The sequence below is a fragment of the Passer domesticus genome, chromosome 18, assembly GCF_036417665.1.
Source record: "Passer domesticus isolate bPasDom1 chromosome 18, bPasDom1.hap1, whole genome shotgun sequence".
Classification (NCBI taxonomy): domain Eukaryota; kingdom Metazoa; phylum Chordata; class Aves; order Passeriformes; family Passeridae; genus Passer; species Passer domesticus.
The window spans coordinates 5,684,486-5,707,515 of NC_087491.1; the positions used below are offsets into that span (position 1 = coordinate 5,684,486).

The window sequence follows — 23,030 nt, forward strand, 5'->3', positions numbered from 1 at the left end:
CAGCAAACGTTAAGCCATCACTTTATTTATTAAAGGCTCAGAAAGCCTCTGGTTAATGCTGGGAATCAGGCTGGAACTGCAGCTGATTCCTCGAGCCAACAGCAGACAGGGGCTCCCAGCCCCAGGATGAACCAGGGATGGCACACCTTGGCACAGCCATGAGCCCAGCCAGGCACCAGTGTCCCTCAGGAACACCAGGCTGTCACCTCAAGGACACCATCATCAGGCCAGACATCTCAGTCCTGTTGCCTGAGTGCTCTCCTTTCTCCAACATGGAAAGCAGCACCATCACCTGTCCATTGTGAGGGCGTCACCCCCAACTCACACCCATCTCCAACTCACTGCAGAGCTCAGGTATTTGCAATCAATAGTAACTCTAGGGGACAGCTTGACTCCCTGCCCTCCTCCTGCACAGCTGACCCCCAAAATGCCCCTTTCCACAGCCCCAACCTCCTACCCTCCAGCCACAGCACTGCCTTACTTCACCCCAGAGGAGTCTCCACTGGAAGAAAAAAACAATTCTGAGATGCAGCCACCAGAACAGCTACTCCAGTGCTGGTGGGGGGCATAGGAGGCTCTCTCTTGCCATCATCAGGATCCTTCCCCTGCTTTTTGCTGTTACCTCAAAGCCATTTGTCTTCCCTGCCTAAATCCCTTCTCCCACAGTTCTCCTGGCCTGCACCACCCAGAGCAGCTTGGCTGTGAGGCTGGGAGGACCACAAGCCCTGATATCAGCAGTTCCCAATATTTCCTTATGCTGCCCTGCCTGCTGTCTGGCTTGGCTCCCTCTCCAGCCCCCAGATGAGGACTGGACCATTAAATGACAGGCCAGGGCTATCGGAGCAGCCAGTGGCAGAGTGGAGCTGGATCCACATCTCCAGGTGCACTCTAGGAGCCAGATCATCTTTCAGGAATGCTCAAAAGCATCTCACTACCACTGCTGAGAAAAGCAGCCATGGATTAAGTAAGAGAAACTTCAGAGGTTTACCTGAGCCAACACAGCAGGGGAGAAGTAACTCCAGGAGAGGAATTCAAGATGAGTGCCCAACCACACCTTTGATATGCCCATGGTATTAATCATTGGAACCATCAGTAATAAGTCCTGTCTCCTGTCTAGACTTGGAAGCCATACCCAGACTGCAGAGCCTGTGAAGCCAGCACAAAGGCCTGCTTGAAATGTTCTTTTTTCAAACATGAAAGAATCTGAGAAATAAAGATGGGTCCTTTGTTGCAGGAGTGGAATTGCAGACAGTCGATTTTCAAGTCTGATTTCTCCTCACTTTTCACCAGGCAGAAGTTCTATTTCTTGCTGATCCTTAAGAGATTTGGTTTGGCAAAATCTCTCTGAGGAACTTGTGGTGATCCCATACTGAGGCTGCTGGACTTTACCTTTGTTTGCCAGCTCCATCACTGTGTATCCAGTGCATCCCAGACAGGGATGGAGCAGAGCCACCTGCAATGGACTGGGGCCCAAAGTGCCTCCAACAGGACTGATGGACAAAAGCAAAGGGCTCCTGCTGCTGTAGGATGAAGCTGTGTTTGTGAGGATGAGAGCTGTGTATATTAAAAGAGCAAAGCACATGAGGAATTCCCGAAGGGATGGAGCTTGAAGCCATCTGCTTGGAAAAAGCAGGAGAGCAGAACTCATGAGGAGCATGGACTGGAAACTCCACAGTGAAGTGAGGACAGAGGCGGTGAGGAAGTGACAACATCTGCACAGATGTACCCAAATTCATAATTATTGAACTCCATGTACATACTGGGGCTGAGTTCAGAGAGGGAGGGTCTCCAAAGCAAAGACTAAGACCCCAAAAAGGGCACCCCACACCAGCAGACCCCACTTGGCACCATGCACACCCACTGAGCACAAAACCCTAGAGACCTTTTAATTGCCAGAGAGAACCCAAACCCACGAGGAGACAGAGTAGTCCCTGCTCCATCCCAGCTCAAGGGATCCTTCTGGATAATTAGGACAGCCTGGCTATTGCTTCCTGCCTCGCTCCATTTCATTTTATTATTAGTAAAAAAAAAAAAATACTACTTTTCTACTTTTCTTCCTAAACTGACTTGGATTTTTCTTCTGTCTAAATTCATCTGGGCTCTGTACAATGTCACCAGGTCAGCTTGTGCTCCTGCTGCAATTCTAATTTTGTCAGCTTTACATTTTCCAGGCAGTTGGGAGATTTTTCTTTCTTTGCTCTTTTTTTTTTTTTCCCCCCAAGTCAAAAATGATTTTGCATAACAGTAATAACGTTAATGGCCCTGCACACTGCATCCAGATTACAACTGCAGCTAGGGAGAAATAAACATCTCATCTTTGCCCTGCTGTTTATCTCCCCACAGCAGAGCCTGGTATCAGGTCAGAACCTGTAATTTCATTAACTTTATCACTCAGACACGCTTGTTGCTAGATGTCATTATTCAGCACATCACTCCTGTGTTTTGTTTGTGCTGGGATTCACTTCAGATGCTCTGCCACCACACGGGAGCATCCCTCCCATCCACATCACTGCCTGAGCTGGGGAGGAAAGTTTGGCTTGCTGAGCCGTGATCTGCAAAACATTTGTGCTGCTCAGGCCCCCTGGGCAGGGACTGCATGGAGCAGAGCCATGCAGAGCAATTCCCTGCCTGATTCCGTGACTAGATACATCCAGAAGTGGTGAATAAAAAAACCTCACAGAAAGAAAAATGGACCCAGCAGCCACCAAGCGTGGGGTGTGCAAATCCCCAGTGATGGGCAGAGCACAGCCCAGCTCCCGCAGTCAGTCAGTGCCCAGCACAGGGGGGAGGCTGCAGCACAGGCAGGTGGAGGGTGAGCAGAACTGCTCCATCTCCACTGGATTTGCCATCCCTGGTAATTAATGCCGGGAAGTGACACTTGAAAGAGCCTGTGCTGACAGCCCCTGTGACGATAGCGTTTGGAGCCCGCTGACAAGTCCCAGCTGATGCCTTATCACAAGGCAGCTCAGCAAGAGCAGCGAGGAGAGCCTTTCCCACGGGAGCTGGCGGATTCCCTGGGATGCAGGCACAGCTCCACAGCCATCCCCAGTGACCACAATGAAACCTGGCAGTGCCAGCTGGGCACCAGGGAACGGCTGATCTCATTGTGGCACTACAGCCACGCTCCAGTTGGGTGTCCCTTAAAGCCTCCACCTTCAATCCAGCTGCAAAGCCATGCCCAAGCAGAACTGGTTTCCAGTCCCTGGGGATCTCCAGGCACCTGGTATCTGTAGCTTCTTCACCCCTCATGCCCTATCCCCAGAGGAATCCAGCTGTGACTGCTGCTCGTGTGCAGGCCAAAGCAGCAGGGAGCAGCATGTCTGAGTCACCACGTTTCCCCTGCATGTGCCATCAGGTCAGAGTGGAAAGCCCACAGCACATCTATTTATACTTGCAGTCTAGAAACCCTAGATCTGAGCCACAGCCACCTCATCCTGGGCAATCCAGGCTCTAAGCAGCTTCAGCAGAGAGGAGGAAGCAGCACAAACCGTAGCTTGGCTCCTTGAGCAGAGCCTCATCCAAGAGGGAAAAGTGCCCATCTGGGAGGAAGCATACGGTGAACTGGCACAGTCTGGAAGGATCAGACTAGGCAAGGCAGAAACCTGCCTCGATCCAAGGCACAAAGCCTGATGGCATCACAAGCAGAGCTGGTGGGAGCATTTGGGAACATCTCTCCCAGCTCAGGTATCCCACAGGCAGCTTCCAGCTTGGGGCAGGGGGTTCAGTCTGTGTAAGTTCATTATTGCCAGTTCCTGAAGCCCTTGGATAGTTTAATATTCTGCTCTAGATCTTGTTTGATATTTTGTTTTGAAGAGCACTGAAATGCAGTTACTGCTGTCTTCCCCACTCACACAACTCTAAATAATTTATAGAAAAGCAAAACAAAGAAGAGAATATGAAAGAGGAAAGAAGGTAGCTCAGTTATGAGATATGAAGGCTTTCATTAGTTCATTCTCACTGAGCAGAAGGTTGAGGAAACATCTCTTAACCCCATGGGCTGGTAACAGCCAGACACACACCAAGAGATACCAACAGGGATGCCCAGAGCAGCACTCAAGGATGGCAGATTGATCCCTGGGCACCTTCAAATCTGTTTGAGCAATAATACCCATCACAATCATCACAGCCTTGTTTAAAAGGAGAAAGGATAGAGCATTTTAAGGGTGGAAGATTATCAACCTCAGCCACCACTTATGACCATCACAAGCGCAGGGAGCTGCTTTAGACACACCACATCACCTAGGCTATCCCTGGCTGCTCCATGGAGCCAAAGAGAGTCCCTGTCCCCATCCCTGCCACCGTGACTGCTAAGTCTGTCGGGAAAGCCCACACAAGAAAGGAAAGATGGTTCAGCACCAAAATCCCTTCCCTGCACAGAGCAAGCCAGCACATCCCTTCCTCGCTCCTGCTGGAGTCACTCACAGCACTAATATGCTTTGCTTTTGTTTATTCAAATGCATTTTACTGTGCATTGCGGGTGAACAATATTAAATGGCTCATAATAACATTTCAATAAGCAGAGGTGGGTGTAGCAGCTTCTGACAGACAGATTTTAGAAATGCAAGCAATCAAGTACGTGTTAGCCGAAATACCCTGGGGAACGCGCTGCTCCCCAGCAGAGCAGAGACAGAAAATCCACAAACCTTTCTTCTCGTAGTCAGGCTTCTCCTCCCCGCCCCGGCCCAGGCTCTCCAGCGTCCTTGTCACCTGGCTGCCAAACTCATCCTCCCTGGTGCTGGGCTCTGCCCGCCGCGGCGTCTCCTCCTCCTCCTCGTCCTCGTAGTCGTCCAGGATGGGGGTCTCCCGGATGGGCACCCCGATGACGGAGTTGTGTGCCTGCAGGCGCGAGTTGCGGAAGCTCTCGCGGGCCTGGGGGCCCAGCAGCACCGAGGGGATGTAGTGGATCTCGTGGGTGGCCTCGGTGCTGGCGCTCTTCTGCGGGATGCGGCGGCGCTTGTGCCAGCGCCGCTGGGCGTACAGGGCCACCATGAACACCAGCAGCAGCAGGAGCAGCGCGATCAGCCCGCCCTGCAGAGAGAGCACAGGGCACTGTCAGCAGTGCGCAGGGCGGGGAGGGGTGGTGGGGTGCTCCAGGGTCCATAGAATCACAGAGTGATGGGTGGATGAGATCCTAAAGCACATCTCATTCCACCCCCCTGCCATGGGCAGGGACACAGAATTCACAGAATCACTGGGTTGGAAGAGACCTTCAAGATCATCAACTCAACTAAACCCTGGCACCCAGTGCCACATCCAGGCTTTGTTAAACACACCCAGGGATGGTGACTGCACCACCTCCCCAGGAAGACCATTCCAGAACTTTATCACTCTTTCTGTGAAAACCTTTTCCTAATATCCAACCTAAATTTCCCTTGGTGCAGCTTGAGGCTGTGTGCTCTGGTTCTGTCAGTGATGCCTGGAGAAAGAGCCCAGCCCACCTGAGTACAGCCACCTTTCAGGGAGCTGTACAGAGTGATGAGGGCACCCCTGAGTCTCCTTTTCTCCAGGCTGAGCACCCCTAGTTCCCTCAGTGGTTCCTCAGAGAGTTTGTGTTCCCAGCCCCTCTCCAGCCTCGCTGCCTCCTCTGGACATGCTCAAGCATCACCATGTCCTTCCCAAACTGAGGGGCCAGGACTGGACAGCATCCACTGGGGCAAGGCTGCTTCACACCCCATCCAAACTCAAACACTTCCAGGGATGGTGCACCCACAACTTCCCTGGACAATCTGTTCCAGTGCTTCAGCACCCTCTGAGTAAACCCTCAGAGCACCCTTCCATCAACAGCCCCTGAACCACACACAGGTGGATTTGTGGAGCAGCCATCTCCCAGGTGTGAGGTCATGGGCAGGTAGATGAGGATGCTAGGGATGGTTTTCAGCTGGGAATAGCACAGTGACACCCCCAGCCCAACTCTGACCATTCTGCCAGGGAATTAGTTCTTTCCACCTCACTCCTTGGGACCCCCAGGACCCCTACATGGGGAGAAAGGGAATGGGGATGATCACAGTCCACCACTTAGAAGAAAAAAACTCATTAAAACAACATTACAACTGTAATCCAGGAGCAATAAAGCCTTAGCAGAGACACACATTTCCCAAAAATGATGGTGCAGCAAATGGCCCCTCACAGGTGATGCTCCCAAGGCATGGTTACCCCAGCTCAAACATTTCTGGTCTGATTTCCCTGTGGTTTCAAGATCAGCTGCAGAGCTGGGGCACAGCACAACATATTCCAGGCTCAGACATTCTCTACAAACCTCTTGTCTTTCTTCTCCTCCAATTTTTATTCAATACAGCTCTCAACAACATGAACAATGAAAATAAAAGTCTTTGGGAAAAAAAAAAACAAACTTCCAAATATCTACATGTACATGGAAGTAGCACATCCTCTCAAGGGAGCCTGGCTAGGGAGTACCAAAGGGAGCCATCTCTGCCTCTGGCTGCTCTGGAAGTTAAATTCATCCCTACACACACAAGAACTGTGCCTGTGCCAGCTCCCTGCCTGTTAATCTCTGCAGCATCAGAGCAATTTTATCCTGTGGCAGACAAGCAAGGCAGGGCATGTAAATCAGGAGCAGCACGAGCGACCAGGGCTTTGCAGCATGACAGGAGCAGCCAGGGCAGGGCAGGCGTTCCTTGGGCACTGGGATGCCACGGCCAGAGCTGCACCGAGCTCTACAGCAGAGCAGAGGCGTGGAAATGTTCCCTCTGCATTCCATACAAAGCACCAGGCTGCACCTGGAGCACGGCTCTGACTCCTAAACAGGAGCAGCTGTGAGGAGGTGGCGGTGCAAAGTGCAGCTCACAGGATGAGCTGCCTCAGGAGATGTTTCCGTGCACCACAGCCTGCCACAGGAGGGGCCCAGCCCAGCACGCCCCACGTCAGGATCCCCTCCTCTCCTGCCAAATTTTCCTAAGAGATGCAGGACTCCAGGGTTCAGGACACTGCTCAGCTTGAGCTCCCCAGTTTGCATGATGTGCACCATCAGGAAAGGAGTTTTGCTGTCCAGGAGGTGCTCTGGGATCCCTGCATGGCAGAGGGGCAGGGCTCGGTGGGTTGCCCAGGTTTATGCCCTGCAGTACCAGGGCACTTCAAGGACCATAGGGATGAAGACCCAGCATGGCCTTCCATGCCCAGAAACAAGAACCAGCACGGGCACCTCAGCCTGGGAGAGCAGACATCAGCTTCCTTGGATTTGCACAGTGCCTGATGCATGGAGAGCTCAGAGCATCACAGGAACTCCCTGGCCTGAGCCACCCACAGGCTGCAGATGTGGCACTATCAGTCCTCACTTTTATCTGAGGGCCTGTTCTGCTGAAGATGAGCATCAAGTTGGCCAATTTGCTACATTGCTTTGGTACTCAAGCAAGGAAGGCATTCTCACCTGTGTTTGGTGAAAGCCTAAACAGAAAAAACTCTCATGCAGGCCTTGAACTACCATGGAAATTGCTCAAAATCACTCAAAAGTGAGAAATTTCCCTGGGAATTTCTGTAACGGATGAAGGAGAGACTGCTCATCCTGCCAGGGCCCTGGCTGGGTTGTAGTTGCTTGCACAAAAGGGGGTGTGTGCATATTTAAGTATGTCAGAGGGATGGAATTTCCTCCTGGCATTTCCTCAGAAACCCAGTTTGCAGCAGAGAAACCATGGCACACCAGAAGGGAGGCTAGGCCAGGTGACAAGGACACAGCAGGGCCACAAACTTCAACAACAAACCCCACTGCAAAACCAGGTCTGGCTCATGTGCCAGCATCTCTACAGCAAAGAGAGGCTTCTCATGGTCCAGAAGGGCTTCAGAACAACACTCCTGGATGTGATTGCTGGGAAAAATCTTCTCCAAGGCCTTCACCACCAAACCCCTGAGCTGCCCAGCTGGGTATCACTCACTCCTTTGTCCATTCTGCCACTACAAAGTGCTGCAGGGCAGAGCACTCTGCTCCCATGGGCACACAGGCACTCACCCTCCATGGAAATGCAAAACCAGAGACATCCCAGATGCCCAAAAAAGGTCAGAGTGACAGAAAAAGCCTTACAGGAGGAGCAGCTGTGCCAGCTGGAGCCAAGGAAGGGGTTCAGGCACCCATGGCAGGCCTGGGGCTGTGGATCTTCCTGGCTGGGCTCACCTTATCTCTGCCCCTGGGAAATGTCCTGGAGAAAATAAAACTGTTGGCATATAAAATAAAGATCTCTCTGCTTCGGAGAACCTGCAAGAAGGCATAAAGGCACAGAGGTTCCTGGTGTGCCATTCCCCCTCTGACTCAAGAATGACAGGGCTGGCTCAAGGAAGCCAAGGGCTTCCAGCCCAGCTACAACTCCCACATCCTCTGGGGACGAGCCAGAGATCTCTGCTCTGCCAGTCACTGGGACAATGGCCCCTGGGAAGGGCTGGGGGTGCCCGTGCCAGCCCCCTGGGTGAGCACCAGGGGCTCATCACAGGCAGCTCAATTCCAACGTGCTCCTTTAGTCCCTGACCCTGTACTGGCAGCTGCTTGTTTAACAACACCACACACGCCTTGAGAGCTTCCTGGGAAAAAGGGGGGGGGAAAAAAGAGTAAAACTTAGGAGGCGTTCAAGCCAGCCTCATTTTAATCTATTTTTCGTGTTAAATTATCCAACTGAGGGAGCGGGAGAGAGAAAGGGGAAAGAAGGGATAATATGAGAAATGTTTTATTTGACAACGTGTCATTCGGAAACTGATTATTTCTGTCTCCGAGCTTTTTAATATTCCCAAACAATGGCCGAGCCGCGTGGGGATTTGGTATTCTAAGGCTGGATTTATAATACTCTGTTCTGCAGTGATAAGAACACGGGCCTTTAATCCTCTGAGCTGTGAACATGCATATTCTCCCACGTAATGTCCTTCCTGCCATGCTCCTGCTGCCCTGGGCCGGCCGAGCAGGGGCCACCAGCACCAGAGCATTGCCAAGACCCACAGAGAGGAGAAGGAATGGGACAAGGAAGATGGGGGAGAAGAGGGATGGCGGGAACAACCCACGTGTGGAAAGAACTGCAGGGCTTGTGGCAGCAGAGCGAAGCTCAGCTGAAGCTGAAGAGCAGCAAGGCTGGGAGTTATTTGAAGCCCAGAAGGAAAATCAATGGGAGAGGCCACCCTGAGGCCCAAGAGACTGGACCCTCACATAAATTATGAAGGCTGCCACGATGTTGGATTGGAGGGCCATCACTCGGTGGGAGTCTCTGAGATGCTGAACAATTTCTGGGCAGCAAGAGGACACCTTGCTGCTTTAAACACAACGCCCACCTTGCCCTACCAAGCCAGTGAAAGACAAGGGAGTCCCACTGCTCCTCTGGAGTCCAGAGAGGCTTCCTTGCAGCAGCCTCTGGCCTCTCCAGCTCTGCTCCCCACAGTGGTGTGGTGTGACCCCTTGCAGGAATCCCCCATCCCTGCAGCCTTGGAGTCAACAGTGACAGCCCAGCTGTTCAGAAATCAAGCCCTGGCAGACTTCCATCTGCCACCAAAAGGGCTGAATGCACAGAAGAAAATCCCAGGCTGGAGGGGATGGTTTGGGCTGGGCAGACCTCTCATACCACAGCATCCCTCGTGTAGGTCAAAGCAAACCCAGTGCTAAACAGCACAGCACTCAAGTCTGTGCTGACCTGGGCCCCTTCCTCCCCACACCAGCACAAGTTTTTGTCCTCAGGCAAGAACACCCCTCTTTATTTCCTAACTTGAAGCCATTTATTGTCCAACATTGTGCTGGCAAGCAGCCCCATTGCTACTGAGCTGCTGCTGGATGAAACAGGCTCCCACAGCCCCAGGCATGGCTCCAAGGACAGTCCCCAGGACAGCTCAAGGATGCCCCATGGGCTGAACGAGCCCCCAGAGTTGGAGCATCACAGCCCCTGCATCAGCCCAGCAGCTGAATTAAGGGGAGCAATCAGGTACCAGCAATAACCACACAACCCTCGGGGCTCTTCACACTGTGTACTTTTCCTTTATTTCCTTTTTGGCTGTAAAGGTAATTAAACACTAGGACAATTTACCGAGGGGTGTAGTGGATTATCCATCACTGTCAATTTTAATTTTTTATTTTTTTTTTCAATCAAGCCTGGATGCTTTTTGAAAAGTCATACTTTATTTCAAATGAGAAAAAGAGGCTTCAGGGCATTCTTGCACCCTATGCAGCTCTGAGGGAACAGCAGATGATATCATGGTCCTTTCTTGAATTCCCCTCACCCAACAGATGATCCCACAGTTCTTTCTTTAATTCCCCTCTCCACAATTTTGGCTTTCCCACAATTCAGCTCCACAGCATCTTCTCTGTCATCTGGGGCATTTCATCCCCTCCCAGGCAGCCCAGACACACAAAGCACCACCAGACCCGGGATGCAAAGAGAGGTCAAGCAGAGCCAACCCCATCCACAAATCACAGCCACCCCCTGCCAGCCCAGACCCCCAAAAACTGCAATGCCAGAGATGAGTGAGCACCAGGCAGGGAAACTGAGGCACAGAATGGGGGACATACAGCAAGCCAGCATGAAGGCTAGAGAGAAAGAGACAAACACCAGGGTTAAAATATATACAGATATGTACACCAGGGTTACAAATATATACATATATGTACTCCAAACAGATCTGGATCCAGTCCTGACTCCAGACCAGTCAACCCCACCTCTGTCTCTAAGAGACAAAGATGATATACAGGGCAAATCTCCTAAAATCCAACATTTTCTCCCTGTGCATTTCAAATCCCCACTGAAGCACAGCTTCACCAAGGTGCCTAACCACACACTCAACTTTAAAAATGTGTTTAATTCCCATTACAGTCCATGAGCCTAGAGCACACGCCTCAGCGCTTTGCTGAGCAGGGACAGCTCCTTGAATTGCAGCCCAAGGAGAACTGTATTACATCTCTTTTTTCCCTTCTTTCCACAGCTCACCACCTCACTGAGCCACAGATACGACTGGGGCACTGCCTCCTGGGGGTGTTGTTATCACAGCTGTGTCACCTGAGCCTGCCCAGAGGTGACAGCATCCCTGAACCACCCTCTCTGAACGGGTGCAAAGGAGCACAGGATGCAGCCCAGGGGTTTAAGAGGAAGGTTCCCACAGGAGGGCTCATCCAGACCCTGCAGATCCTCCTACCGTGCTGTACATCCACACACAGGGCATAAATTTCATAGTATATACAGTCCTGTAAACTACAACACACACACAAGCAATGAGAGTTACAGTTGCTGTGGGAACCGTAACTTTAAAATCTCTGACTCTTCCATGAGAAAAAAAAAAAAGAACAAGTCAGACAAGTCACATTTTCATATAATTTTTTTTTTTTAAGCCACGCTCAGTTTTGTTTTGCTGTTTCATCCAAGAAAGGAAACAAAAGAAGGAGTGAACCTGCCAATCAGCCTTTCTGTGCTGCTCAGACATGCAATGTGATGTTCCAGTAAATGTTTATTTGAAAGGTCTCCCAGGCATCGGCTGTGTGCAAGCACCAAAACACACAACCCTCAATCACAGCCAATGTGCCTGCGTGTCCCGAACTGCACATCTCGCTAGGATAACAATTCAAAATGACTCCTAATCCATTTTTATTATGTAAAAAAAGGCATTTATTTGCAGCGAGCTGAAAGAGGAGGGCTGGAGGTGATTTTATTAAGTACCTGATTGCTGGCTCTTTTTAAAGCCGGGCGCAGATTGCATAAATTGTGATTTTAATGCGCGCTAAACGGTTCACCTAAATGGGCTGACCTCCTAACCCAGAGCCTGCCCTCAGAGAGGGAAGATTTTAAAATTCATAAGGTCTCCTGCGCTTGCGCTCTTGTTTTCCTAATGTGGGCAGCCTGGGAGCACAAAGCTGAGACAAAAACAAAAGCTTTTCCTTCCCCCTGAGGAGTTTGAGTTACAGAGTCCCAGTCCTGCTCCACGCTCAGCCAACAAGAGACCCCTGCACGTGTTCAGCCCACTCAGCTCATTTCCACCCCATCCTGGTGTCATTCCTATTCCAAAGAGGAGGGAAAATTCACTTGAATTAAGGAAAAACAGACTGGATTTTAAATCAAAGAGGCCACCTCATCCACAGTAAGTGTCTCCCAGTGCAGGTGAGGATTCACCAGCCAGGACAACATGCTGCAGGCTGAGAGTGCCCACGGCTGTGGGCACAACACAAAAAGCACCTCCTAGTGAAACACGGGGCAAAAGGAAAGTCCCTCAGGGCCACCCCTGACACAGTGTCCCTCCCTGCACCATCCTCAGCACAGAGCCCAAACCCTGACTGTCCCCAGGAGCCCAGCTCAGGTGAGGAGCATCCCCATGCCACAGCCACAGCCCAGCAAAGGCACTCCTGCCAGGGAAAGGACGAGTGGGAGCCCACCCAAACTGACTGTGTGTGGCCCTAACACCTCCCCAGCTGAGAATGAAAAGCAGTGAAGTCCTCCAAGGTGCAGCTTAAGCCTGGTTTCACTGAATCCACCAGTAACATCTCCAGGGATGGAAGGCACTTGCCATGGGACCTCCCAGAGTCAGTCACTGCAGGATCCCTGACCTCCCAACCCTTTCCAAACAAAGGTTTAGCAAATGCTAAAAGAAAGGTTTCAAATTAGGAGGATTATTACAATATCTGCCAGCACAGCATTTGCTAGCAAGTAATGAAATATAATTAAAAGTAAAGAACACTTGTCAGATAAATGACAAACACGTACTGCTGTTGCAAAAGTACCTTTGCTTGTTTTTTTAATAACTGTGTTTATCCGCTTCCTCACTAATTTGCAAAAAATGCAGTTAATTCTCAGTGGATCTCACAACCATTAGTGCGAATTAATGCTGTTCCCACTGTATATTCTGCATATATTAGAAAAAAGATTAATCTAATAAGAGATGCACATCTCCGGGTGAGGGAACACGAACACGAACACGATTCGCATCGTGCCTGCAGCTCCCGAGCTCCTGAGAGGGGCACAGTACAACACCCGTTCTGCTCAATTAACCAGCCTCTTCTGGGGCTGCCAGACCTTGGCCATTTGTCCAGAAAACGTGGCAGAGGTGCAGAAATTCACCACAAGTACAGGGACTTCTTAGAGAGCCAAACCCCTCCAAACACCATTGATGGACCAGGTCTCCTCTGCACTGTGGTGCTGCTGCTCTACCCACGGTAAAGATGGGACAGAGTGGAAAAGGGGTTTAGCATTCATTTATGGACTTCTCAAGTAGTTTTTAAAGATGCTAGAAAGGTGCTATTGTATACACAGACATGAAGGAAAAGAGCATGTTTTGTTGGCTGTAGAGTTGGGGTTGTTTTTTTGGGTTTTTTTTGGGAACAATCCAGGCTATTGCATAAAAAAAACCAAAAACCTCCCAACAGAAATAACAACCCACAAAAAACAAACCCTGCCTTGCCATATTTAAAGTGCAAACATTTCAGCATAATGAACATCCACAGCTGAATGAACACAAAACATAGCTTTCCAGAAGGAGAGGGTGGGTATTCAAACACATTATCAGGGATAAAGCCTCCGTGCACGTGCCCATGTGGCATTTGGCATCTGAAAGTACCTTGGAATTCTGGCATCATAAGTCACACTGCAGGAGTCACACACCACAGCCCCTCCACTGGTACCTGGGGCATCACACACCAAAGGGAAAAAACAAAACAAACCTCATTTTTATAAATTTTAATTTATTATTTGATAAGAAATTTGAAAACTGTGCTGCCCCCCCAAGTAGAACAGAGCAGGGAGATCTAAGACTTTGATTTACAGAGAAGATTCCAGACCTCAGGAAACCTACAAGCCTTCTCTCCCAAAACACCACAGCTATTCCCAGCAGGCTCTTAAAAGCCCAGTTAAATACAGCACTTAACCATACACTTAACTCCCATTAACTTCACTGGAACCTTGCACACAGATAAAATTTATGCCATGTTTCAGGGCTTTTTCATCTCCCAGGGCTTTTTCATCTCCCTGACAAGAACTGAGAGTTCCCTCATCCAGCTCTCCATGTGATACTTCCAAACCACCTCGGGGCTCAGCACAATGGAAAAACAAACTCATGGGGATGGGTTTTCCTGCTCTACAGCTCCCACACTCATTGCTCACAAGTTCACAGAAACCTTTTTGTTCTTCAGCACATGTTGATGAAACTGCTCCTTTTTCACCCAACCCTCTTGCTGTATCAAGTGGGAATATGGAAGTTGGGGAATGCATCAGATTTGTTTTTCTCCTGTTATTTGAAGGGTGTGAGAGCAGCAAACTCTTTCCTGGGAGAAGGTGGGGCAAGGCACCTTGCCACTGGGCTGTGAAGGGAAAAGCTGGATTTGAACCTCCCAAAGGGCCCTTTGAACCCCCAGCTCTGAAGAGGTCTGCACATCCTGGGGACAGTCCCCATCCCCAGCCTCCTGAAATTCAAGTCCTTTTACTTCCTTTTTTTTTTTTTTCCCCATATGGATACAGGACATCCAAGTCAACAGAAGGAAAGCAGAGGTGACAACATGGCAGTGATGCCACCTGGGTGCCACCAAGATGACCTGCCAAGCTCCCTTGTATGCTACAAGGGGCTGAGACAATCTGAGACTCTCACTCTCCTTCCCACCTGGGAGCAGAGGGTTTGGAGTGGGATGCATGGATAGAGAAACAAGAGCTCCTTCCCAGATGGAATGAGGATTGCAGGGCATGGCTGTTACAGCTGCTTCACCCAGCTCAGCTGCACCACACCATGAGGGTCGTGGTGCAAAGGCTGCAGCCCCCCTCCCCAGGCAGCAGCAGCTCAGAAAGTGCCTGGTTGGAAGCGGGAAAGGATTCATTTCAATTAAACGTGCCTGGTGCTCCAATCGAAACCAATTAATTCTCCCCATCTGAAAGCTGATTAGCTGGGCTATCTGGGTAAATGGATAATAACAGGCTAATAACCCCCTCCCCGTGCACACACCGGGGCTGCCGTCAGGTTTTTGACACCATGTCTGCAGCCTAATTGCAGCATCTGTGAATAACTGTGGAGCAGATCCCAGCTCCATCCCTGGCAGCAGGCAGGGACCAGGTGAGGATGGACACTCCAGAGCCAGGCTGAGACCCCATTACTGCTCCCAGGCTTCCAAGAGGGCTCTGGACAAGGAAAGCTGCTCCTCCAACCCCAAAATCTCCCTCATCCCCCTGGAGGCTCTCCTGGGCACTGGGATGGCAGTTCCCAGCTCTCCAGCCCCATCCCTTCCCCTGGCTGTTATTAGCAAGTGTTTAACTCTACTGCCCACCTGCCCTCCTGATCCTTCTCCCTCTGGAACGTTCTCCCACCCAGCACAGCCTGGGACAGACACAGCAAGGTGCTGAGATCGACGGGCAGAGCTCTGTGCCTCACCCCAAACCAGCCCAGCACCCCCACCGAAGCATCCTCCACTAACCCAGGCTCCTGAAGCTGCTCTGAGGCTCAGCAGTTCAGACAGCTGAACCCAGCCATGGGGATGGCAGCCAGCAGGAGAGAGCAAGGGAAGGCACAAAGCCATCCCACCCTTCTGTGACCCTCATTCCCTCCAGTCCCCAGGTCACCACTAATGCCACATCAGCCCTGGTGGCACAGCCTGACTCTCCAGGTCCCAGAAAAAGGGCAACAACTGGGGAGCTATTGGCTGGAATTCTCCATCTCTGCTCCCTATTTTTTTTCTTTCCTCACATTTGGGAAGTGCTAACTAAAACCCACTTTTCCAAAGATGTATTTTTGGTTAAGGGCAAATGCTGAGCCAAATTGTGAACGGAGAAAAACAAAGACTCAATCCTGCTGCCATTTTCTAATCAAATTTCCTTTTACTAATTTGACAGGCCTGTTTTGAAAATTTAAATGCAAAGTTAAAATGAAATTAGATTCCACAGCTAAATAGGAATGGAGACAAAATGTTTCAAATGGTGCTAATAAAGTCATTCTGCCCACACCTTTGGGCTCACAAAGCTCCTCTCCACTCCTTGTTTGTTGAGTACTGAGCTTTAGTTTGTTCACTCCCCCCACCATGCACAGGCATCCCCCAGCAATTTGTTTTTAGATTTCCCTCTTTCCTTCCTGTAGGAGGCAGGAAAACAACTTCCACCCAGCTCCAGCCCCTCGATGTGGTGCCTATCCTTCAGCTGGCCTGAGGTCACATCTAATCTAAATTAAACCCAGTTTATTCAATGCTCCCATCTTCAGAAGAGCCCTGCAAAAGAAACATCTTGGCCTGAGGGGAAAAAATGATTGGGAGATGAAGATCCAGCCTTGTGTGTTCCCAGAGAGGCTCACCTGGGTGGCAAGGAGAGGAGGGAGCTCGGGCTGGAGATAAGCACCCTTGAGAGGCAGCTCTGTCCTGCACAAGCTCCTCCACCTTTCAACCCCTCTTCTTGCTCCAAACAAAAAGCCTCTTACTCCCCAGGGACTCAGCTGTTGTCCTCAACATCTGACCTTCTTTCAGGCTTTCATCACTCAAGAGTAATTTCCCACAGAACAAAGGAAGCCAAAAAAAGAATGGAGTCTCTACTTTGTGCTACAGAGTGCTGGAAACTTGGTGGTTCAGCCTTTCTGCTTCATGGCTGTGATCCTTGGAAAAGCCCTTGGAAAAGCTCCCTCAGGGAGCAGCCCCACCTGTGTTTCAAGGCCGTGGGACTAGAATAAATCCATAAACCCAAGGACAAATGCAGTAGAGTGTGCTGGCAAGCACAGAAGGGCAGCACAGTTACTGATCTAAGACCAGGTGCCCTCACACAAGCTGGACAAGAGTGTGGATTTTAAAACCAGAGGCTAAATGTGTCTTGCACAGACCAAAGAGGAGCTCCAGGGAATGAAATCCCAGAACTCCGAGCCTCAGCGATCCAGATGTCCTGTTCCTGCCTCAGGCACCAAATGTCCCTGTCCCTGCAGGGACGAGCTGCTGGACCTGTCATCACAGAGCAGGGTCACAACCCAATCTTCAGAGGGCAGCTTGAAAAGAAAAACTGATGTGCTTAGACCCCTCCTCTTCAAAAGCAGCAGCTCTGGTCACCCTCCACCCCTGGGGGGATGCCAGCCTGCATCCCTGCATGCTGCCAGGAGCCAGAGAAATCCTCATTTACAGGAAAAGGGTTTCCATCCATCACTTCAAACCTCCTGCTCATTTAAATCTGTCCAAACGGTGCAAAAGTTATCTGAAATCCTCGGCAAAGCTGGGCTGGAGGCAGAGCTCTGGTGGGGCTGCTCGACCCTGATCCGTGTCAGACCGGGCAGGCTGAAACATCGCCCACAGGGACCGGGAATTCTTGCAGAGCAGGACAGAGAAACATCCATCAGCAGCGACAAAGGGCTATTGATCCTGCCCGAGGGCACAGAGCTGGATTCAATGACCGCTCCAAATCCCTTCCGCTCCACAGATCCTACGGAAAAGCAAATCTTCATCCTGCAAAACCCTTGAGAATGAAGTGCTCTTTGAGTGTCCCCACGGATGGCAGTGCCATCGACAGCACAGGGCTGGCACTGCGGAAGGGCTGGGGCACTGGAGAAGCAACTCTCCCACTTATAACAAACAAACAAGCCAAAACCAAACAATCAAAAAATGGCAGAACAAAAAGCAAAGAAACAAAAGAGTGTCCTCATGGATGGCAGTGCCATCGACAGGACAGGGCACTGTCATCGTGGCACTGTCAAAGAGTTGGGGCACTGAAGACACAACTCCACTTATAACAAGAAACAAGCCAAAACCAGTCAAAAATGGCAGAACAAAAACCAAAGAAACAAAACCCAAAGAAACAAAACCCTGCAGTCACACTTTCCACAGCCAAAGCACTGCAGCATTAACCTGAAAAACTTGTTTAAGAGAACAACAAGAAGTTATCAAATGCAGTTGTGGAGCCTGGGGCGTGCAGGTGAACCTTCCATCCACACCCACATCCCTGTCTCGGCCACCTCCCAGCCCCAGGGACCCAGGGCAGCATTCCTGAGCACAGTGAAAGACACTCAGAGGTGCAAGGAGAGCCAGGGTCATTGGCTCATCCAGTCAATGTCCCAGTTTTCAATATTTGCACTGTCAGGATGTTTTCCAAACACAGATAATCGTTTAAACCCAAAACTTCTTAGGAGAAAAAAAATGCATGATTTGCAATTATCCCATTAATTAGGAAAGGAAGAAAGAAGTCCAGAATTTGTCTGCATAAAACAGAAAGGAGCGATGAAGTAGCTACACATGAATGTAGTTAAACTGAAAATTAAAGTCATGGTTCTTATTTCTGTGCATGGCACCCTTCAGATCCCAGTTTGGTAAAAAAAAATATATATACATACAGCTGTATGGAGTTTCTATTTCATGGATATACATGGGCACATGTGAACAGAGACATGGAATATCAAGCAGGGCTCTGGTCTCAGTCAGCTGCTGAAGGGTCCTGGTGGGACCAGGGGACTGAGGGGACCCCAAAGCTGAGACAAGGGAACAGGGGAACAGGCATGTAGGAGGTCACATCAGCTGTGCCACAGAGCAGGCAGGGAAGCACATGGCCTGCACACAGGGCGCTGGAAGAGGACGACCTCACCCTCCTCAGCAGTTTTTAGGGCTGGTGCATCATTAGCAGGTCTCCAGCTGCCCTCCTTCCAGGGGACCAGAGGATCAAGAGTGTTTTTCTCTGCTTTTATACAAGACATGAGCTTGTGCACATCCTCTGATGTGCTACAGCTTCAAGGCTACTGAGTCAGCCTTCCAGGGCTTGTCTGAGCTCCCAGAGCCCTTCTCCAGGACAGCCACACTGCTGTCACCTCACTCAGGGACAGGCCTTTTTGTGGGCAAGAGACCTACTGAGTCATGCAGCAACTGGGAAGACAACCCACCTTTCAAACTGGTATATCTCTCAGAGAAGGTCAAGCTGTTCCCAAAACCAGGAGGGGTTTCACACTCAGCCCTCCAGCTTCTCCATATATTGAACCATCCTCATGCTCTTCTCTTCTCCTGCACCCAGCCCCATTTTTCTCTCACATTTAGACAAAGCCTGAAATCCCTTCTTGTTTCCCTTCAGTATCACCATCATCTGTGAGGGGGATCACAAGACCCCCTTCACCTCCCTTCTCTGCAGAAACCTCCCTTGCCTTCCCCTCTCCCTTTTCTGCTCCTCATCCCTCCCCACGCCAAACAAGGACGTTCCATAACCTTGCCAAGTGCTTTGGGAAGAGCCTGAAGGACACAAGAACAGTTCCTGAAGAGCAGCTTAGTACTAGCTACTGCATCAGCTGCTCTCCTGACCAACGTCCCACTGCTGCTGCCTGTCATCTACAGGATGGGGGAAGCCAACAACCAGACAAGGAAGACAGGAGGAGAAATATCTACCTGTCTCCAGCTTCCCAGGCCCAGGAACCAACAGAATTTAAGGACAGACACAGCTCCAGCCCTGCACAATTATTTCACAAAAGGGGGAGCAGGGGATGAGCAGAAGCACCCCAATAACACAAGAGCTCTCCCAGCTTTTTGAAGACATATGGCTCCTCTCCATACTTCAAGCAGTGAGTCCTCCACGCTTCCAAATTACAGCTGCCTAAGCTGTTTCTGCAGATATTTCCTCTTTCTATGCAATCATTTGGCTAATAAGATGAGCAGGTTGGGCTCATTTATTTTGGACACTGTTCGTGGGTCATTAGCAGAAAGGCTAATCATTGCATTGGCAGAAAATATCACTTCTGCTTCAGAGCTGGCTGCACAGCACGGGGAGGGGGAGAGCGCAGGAGCCTGACAGAGCCTTTAAAAAAAATAATAATACAAAACCCAAGTTGCACTGCTGTAGAAGTGGAATTTTCCTCTGCTGTTCCCCAAGGTGCCTGCTGTTTGGATGAAGGGACAGACTCCAGTGCCCCAGGCAGCTCTGTGCTCCCTCTCCCACGCACGTGCGGCCTCCAAGGGCCGCAGGAGGAGGAGAAGGAGGAGAAGGAGCAATGCTGGCGGCACAGCCCGGCCTCCCTGAGCCACAGCAGCACAGCAACACATCCTGGAGATGCTCAGCCCTCCCCCAGTGCAAATCCAGTCGGGATGCCAAGAGCCCCAGGACATGAGAGCATTTTCTGGGATGGTTTGAGGTTAGCAGAGCAGATCAGTTGTGATGCCTGTGCTCTGCCCGCAGCACCTGAGCACTAAAATCCACCTACAGACATTTAAAGAACAATCTGCATTCAGTGTGAAGGCTGGAGTGCCAGGGGGGATGCAGAACCCCAGGGCATTTGCAGAGCTGAAGCCTGAATTTCCAGGAGACACAGCAAAGCTGAGCCCTTCCCACTTTTCTCTTGAGAGGTGACAACAGAAGCAAAGACAAACTTCTGAAACACAGCCTTGCCAAAACAGCAGCACTGAGAGCAAATGCTGCTCCCCAGGCTCAGCTGCTCCCCAGCCAGCTCTCTCCAAAGGCCTGGAGGAGCTCTGCCCTGCGGGTATCGTGCCAGGCAGAGCACAGGGACACAGAGCTGCTCCTGCTCCGCCTCACGGCAGCTGCTGCCGTCACCCACTGACCTGGCAAGGGCAGAAATGGGGTGTTTGAGGGGACAGCTGGCCAGGGCACAGGTTGTCCCCTTCCCCAGCAGACACACAGCCAGCACGCCTCCCGCTCGCCTCCCCCAGCTTCTGCTGCCCCAGATGTCCCTGCCGTGTGTGCTGCCACGGTGCCATGACCTTGGCTGCTCTCAGCAGCATCCTTCGGGCAGGATGGGGCTCCCACCTCCCCCGGGAAGCTTTCAGCAGATGTCCCTCAGCTCTGTGCTTCCCCTCCTGCTCTCCAGCACCACAGCCAGGAGCCCCAACACATTTCCCAAGGGGTTATACCAGGAGGGAGCTGGGCAGGGGGCCGGGGTGCAGTGTGGGGAGGAGGGACACCAGGAATTAGTCCCTGGAGTGCTCCAGCTTGCCTTGAGCCACCCATGCTGAGGCTCTTCTGCTATCCCATGGGAGCATCGTGCTGTTTCCCAAGGCCAAGCCTCTCCAGCCCCACAGCAGAGTCAGCCCCAGCACAGAGGGGGAGCCAGAGCTGGCTCTGAGGGGCTCTTCAGCCAGAGAAAGGGGAGAAGATGATTTGGGAGCTAATTTAGAGCTTGCATTTCCTAATTCTTTTCAGACACCGAGGCTATTGGCAGGCAGTGTTACAGCCCCTGCCAGCCTCAGCGGCTCTACAATGTCCTTCCCTTGGCAAGGGCAGCAGTGGGCAAAAAATAACACACAAAAAACAAGGGACACGTGATGGAGAGCTTGGCTGAAGGTTCCCTCCCCCCATTGATCTGTGTGCCAAGGAGGAAGATCATAGGGGGAAAAAAAATTTTTAAATGAAAGCAAAAAGACCCCATACCACTTGTTTTGCTACGTCCAGGCTGTGGGGATGGAGCTGTGGCAGGAGGTGAGCAGATATAACCTGAAGCCATTGCTTTGTTCAGGCCAGGACGAAGCCATCACCCTCCCAGCCAGCACAGGGAAAGCAAGGCAGGAAGGAGCACTTGGACACAGGCTCCCTGCACCCCACACTGCTGTATGGAGCCCCAAAAGCAGGACCTGGCACTCAACACCAGCAATCCCACACAGGTAAATTATAAATTCTGCTGGGTGCACACTTGTGCTAACAGGATTGAATGCATGGGAGTAAAAAAGGGATTTTGCCTCAAAATGTCATGGCCCAAAAAGGCAGGGTGGGTAGAGCCTCTCTCCTCCCCAGCACATGCAGACCCCATGGAGGTGGATGAGGATGCTGTGCAGGAAGGAGCTCACCAGCACCCAGAAAACACCAAGGGTGAAAAACCTGCTGCTGGAGAATGGCAGCAGCTCAGGGAATGACAGGATGAGTCCAATATTTCATTAACTGTTTTTCAAAGAAGGGAAGGAAGGAGAAAGATCAGAAGAGCATGGGGACAACCCCAGCCATCCAACCCAGGAACAACCGATGGCAGCACTCACACACAGACCCCCCTGCCAGGTGACAGCTGAGCCAGGGGGATTCTCCTGAGGAGGGCTGTCCAGCCCCCACCAGCCACTGCAGCAGAACAGGTGATGGGAAACCACTCCAGCATGGAAAGGAGGGAGACTGGATGGCAGCAGAGACACAAACACCAGCAAAGGCATGGTCAGGTGAAATGTGACCATTTTGGCAGAAGCACACAGCACACGACTGTCATTGACCTGCTCATTTTGCATCATATCAGCAATCTGGGCACCAGCTTCCTCTGCTGGCTCAGCTCACCCTGCAGTCACCTCCAGGCAGCCCTGGGAGCACAGCCTGCTCAGCTGCACCCACCAGGTCCCAGCTCCAGGGTGGGGGACACAGGGATAGAGGCAGCCAAGTCTAAAGCAGTCAGGAGGAGCTTGGTTGAAAAATCTCTCTTTGTGTCACTAAACCCTCCCTGCAGAGCACACCGAGGCTGACGAGATGCTCATGTGAACCCCCTGTCCCTGCCATGAGGGGACAGCACAAACACAAGCCATTGAACAGCCCTGCTCATCCCTCCCTTGCCAGCACACAGGGCAGAGGGGTGGGAAGAACCAGGTCACTTCCCTTCCTGGTTTGACAAGGCTATTCCCCAGCTCCCAGGGCTCAGCAGCAGCCACTGGAACACCTCGGACTCCCCCTCCTCCCCTCGGCCCCCAGACGGCCAGAGGAGGAGCTGGGCTCTGTGGCAAAGGCAGTTCAAGTACAGAGAGAAGAAAAGGAGAATCACAGCATTCAGCACAAGCCACCAGTGTCCCAGGTGGATCTGGGAGAGGGTGGGCCTAAACCAGTCCCAAGGATGCCTAAAGGCAAGGTCAATTGCCTATAACCCTGAGCCTGAGATTGGTGCAATGAGGAAAACCACAGCCAGGGCAGCAGGAAAGCTCAGACTTGCCCGAGGAATGGCTGGTGAGGAGCTGCTGCCCAGCTCCAGCTCTGGGAGGGGAAATGGAGGTGCCTGACACTGCTAAAGCATCAGTGCTTTTGCTGCCATGCACCTGCAGGGTCCCTCACCTTCCATCTGAATAAAAAGCGAGTGGTCTCCTCTCCGCCAAGGAGCTAAAAAAGGAGGCAGCTAGAAAGGAAAGCCACCAGTTTTCCTGCTGGATAAAGGGAAACACAATGAAAAAAATATCCAAGCCCTGAAATCCATGTGCA

The 23,030-nt window shown here is 51.2% G+C and overlaps 1 protein-coding gene across 2 annotated transcripts in view; it reads right to left on the minus strand.

The window, feature by feature from the left end:
• ASTN2 (astrotactin 2) overlaps window positions 1-23,030 on the minus strand; it is a 319,347-nt gene that overhangs the window by 234,405 nt on the left and 61,912 nt on the right. For both annotated transcript variants that reach the window (XM_064393831.1, XM_064393833.1), the window contains exon 3: window positions 4,644-5,028. In XM_064393831.1, the coding sequence (XP_064249901.1) occupies window positions 4,644-5,028 (385 nt within the window). The remainder of the gene's footprint in view (window positions 1-4,643; window positions 5,029-23,030) is intronic.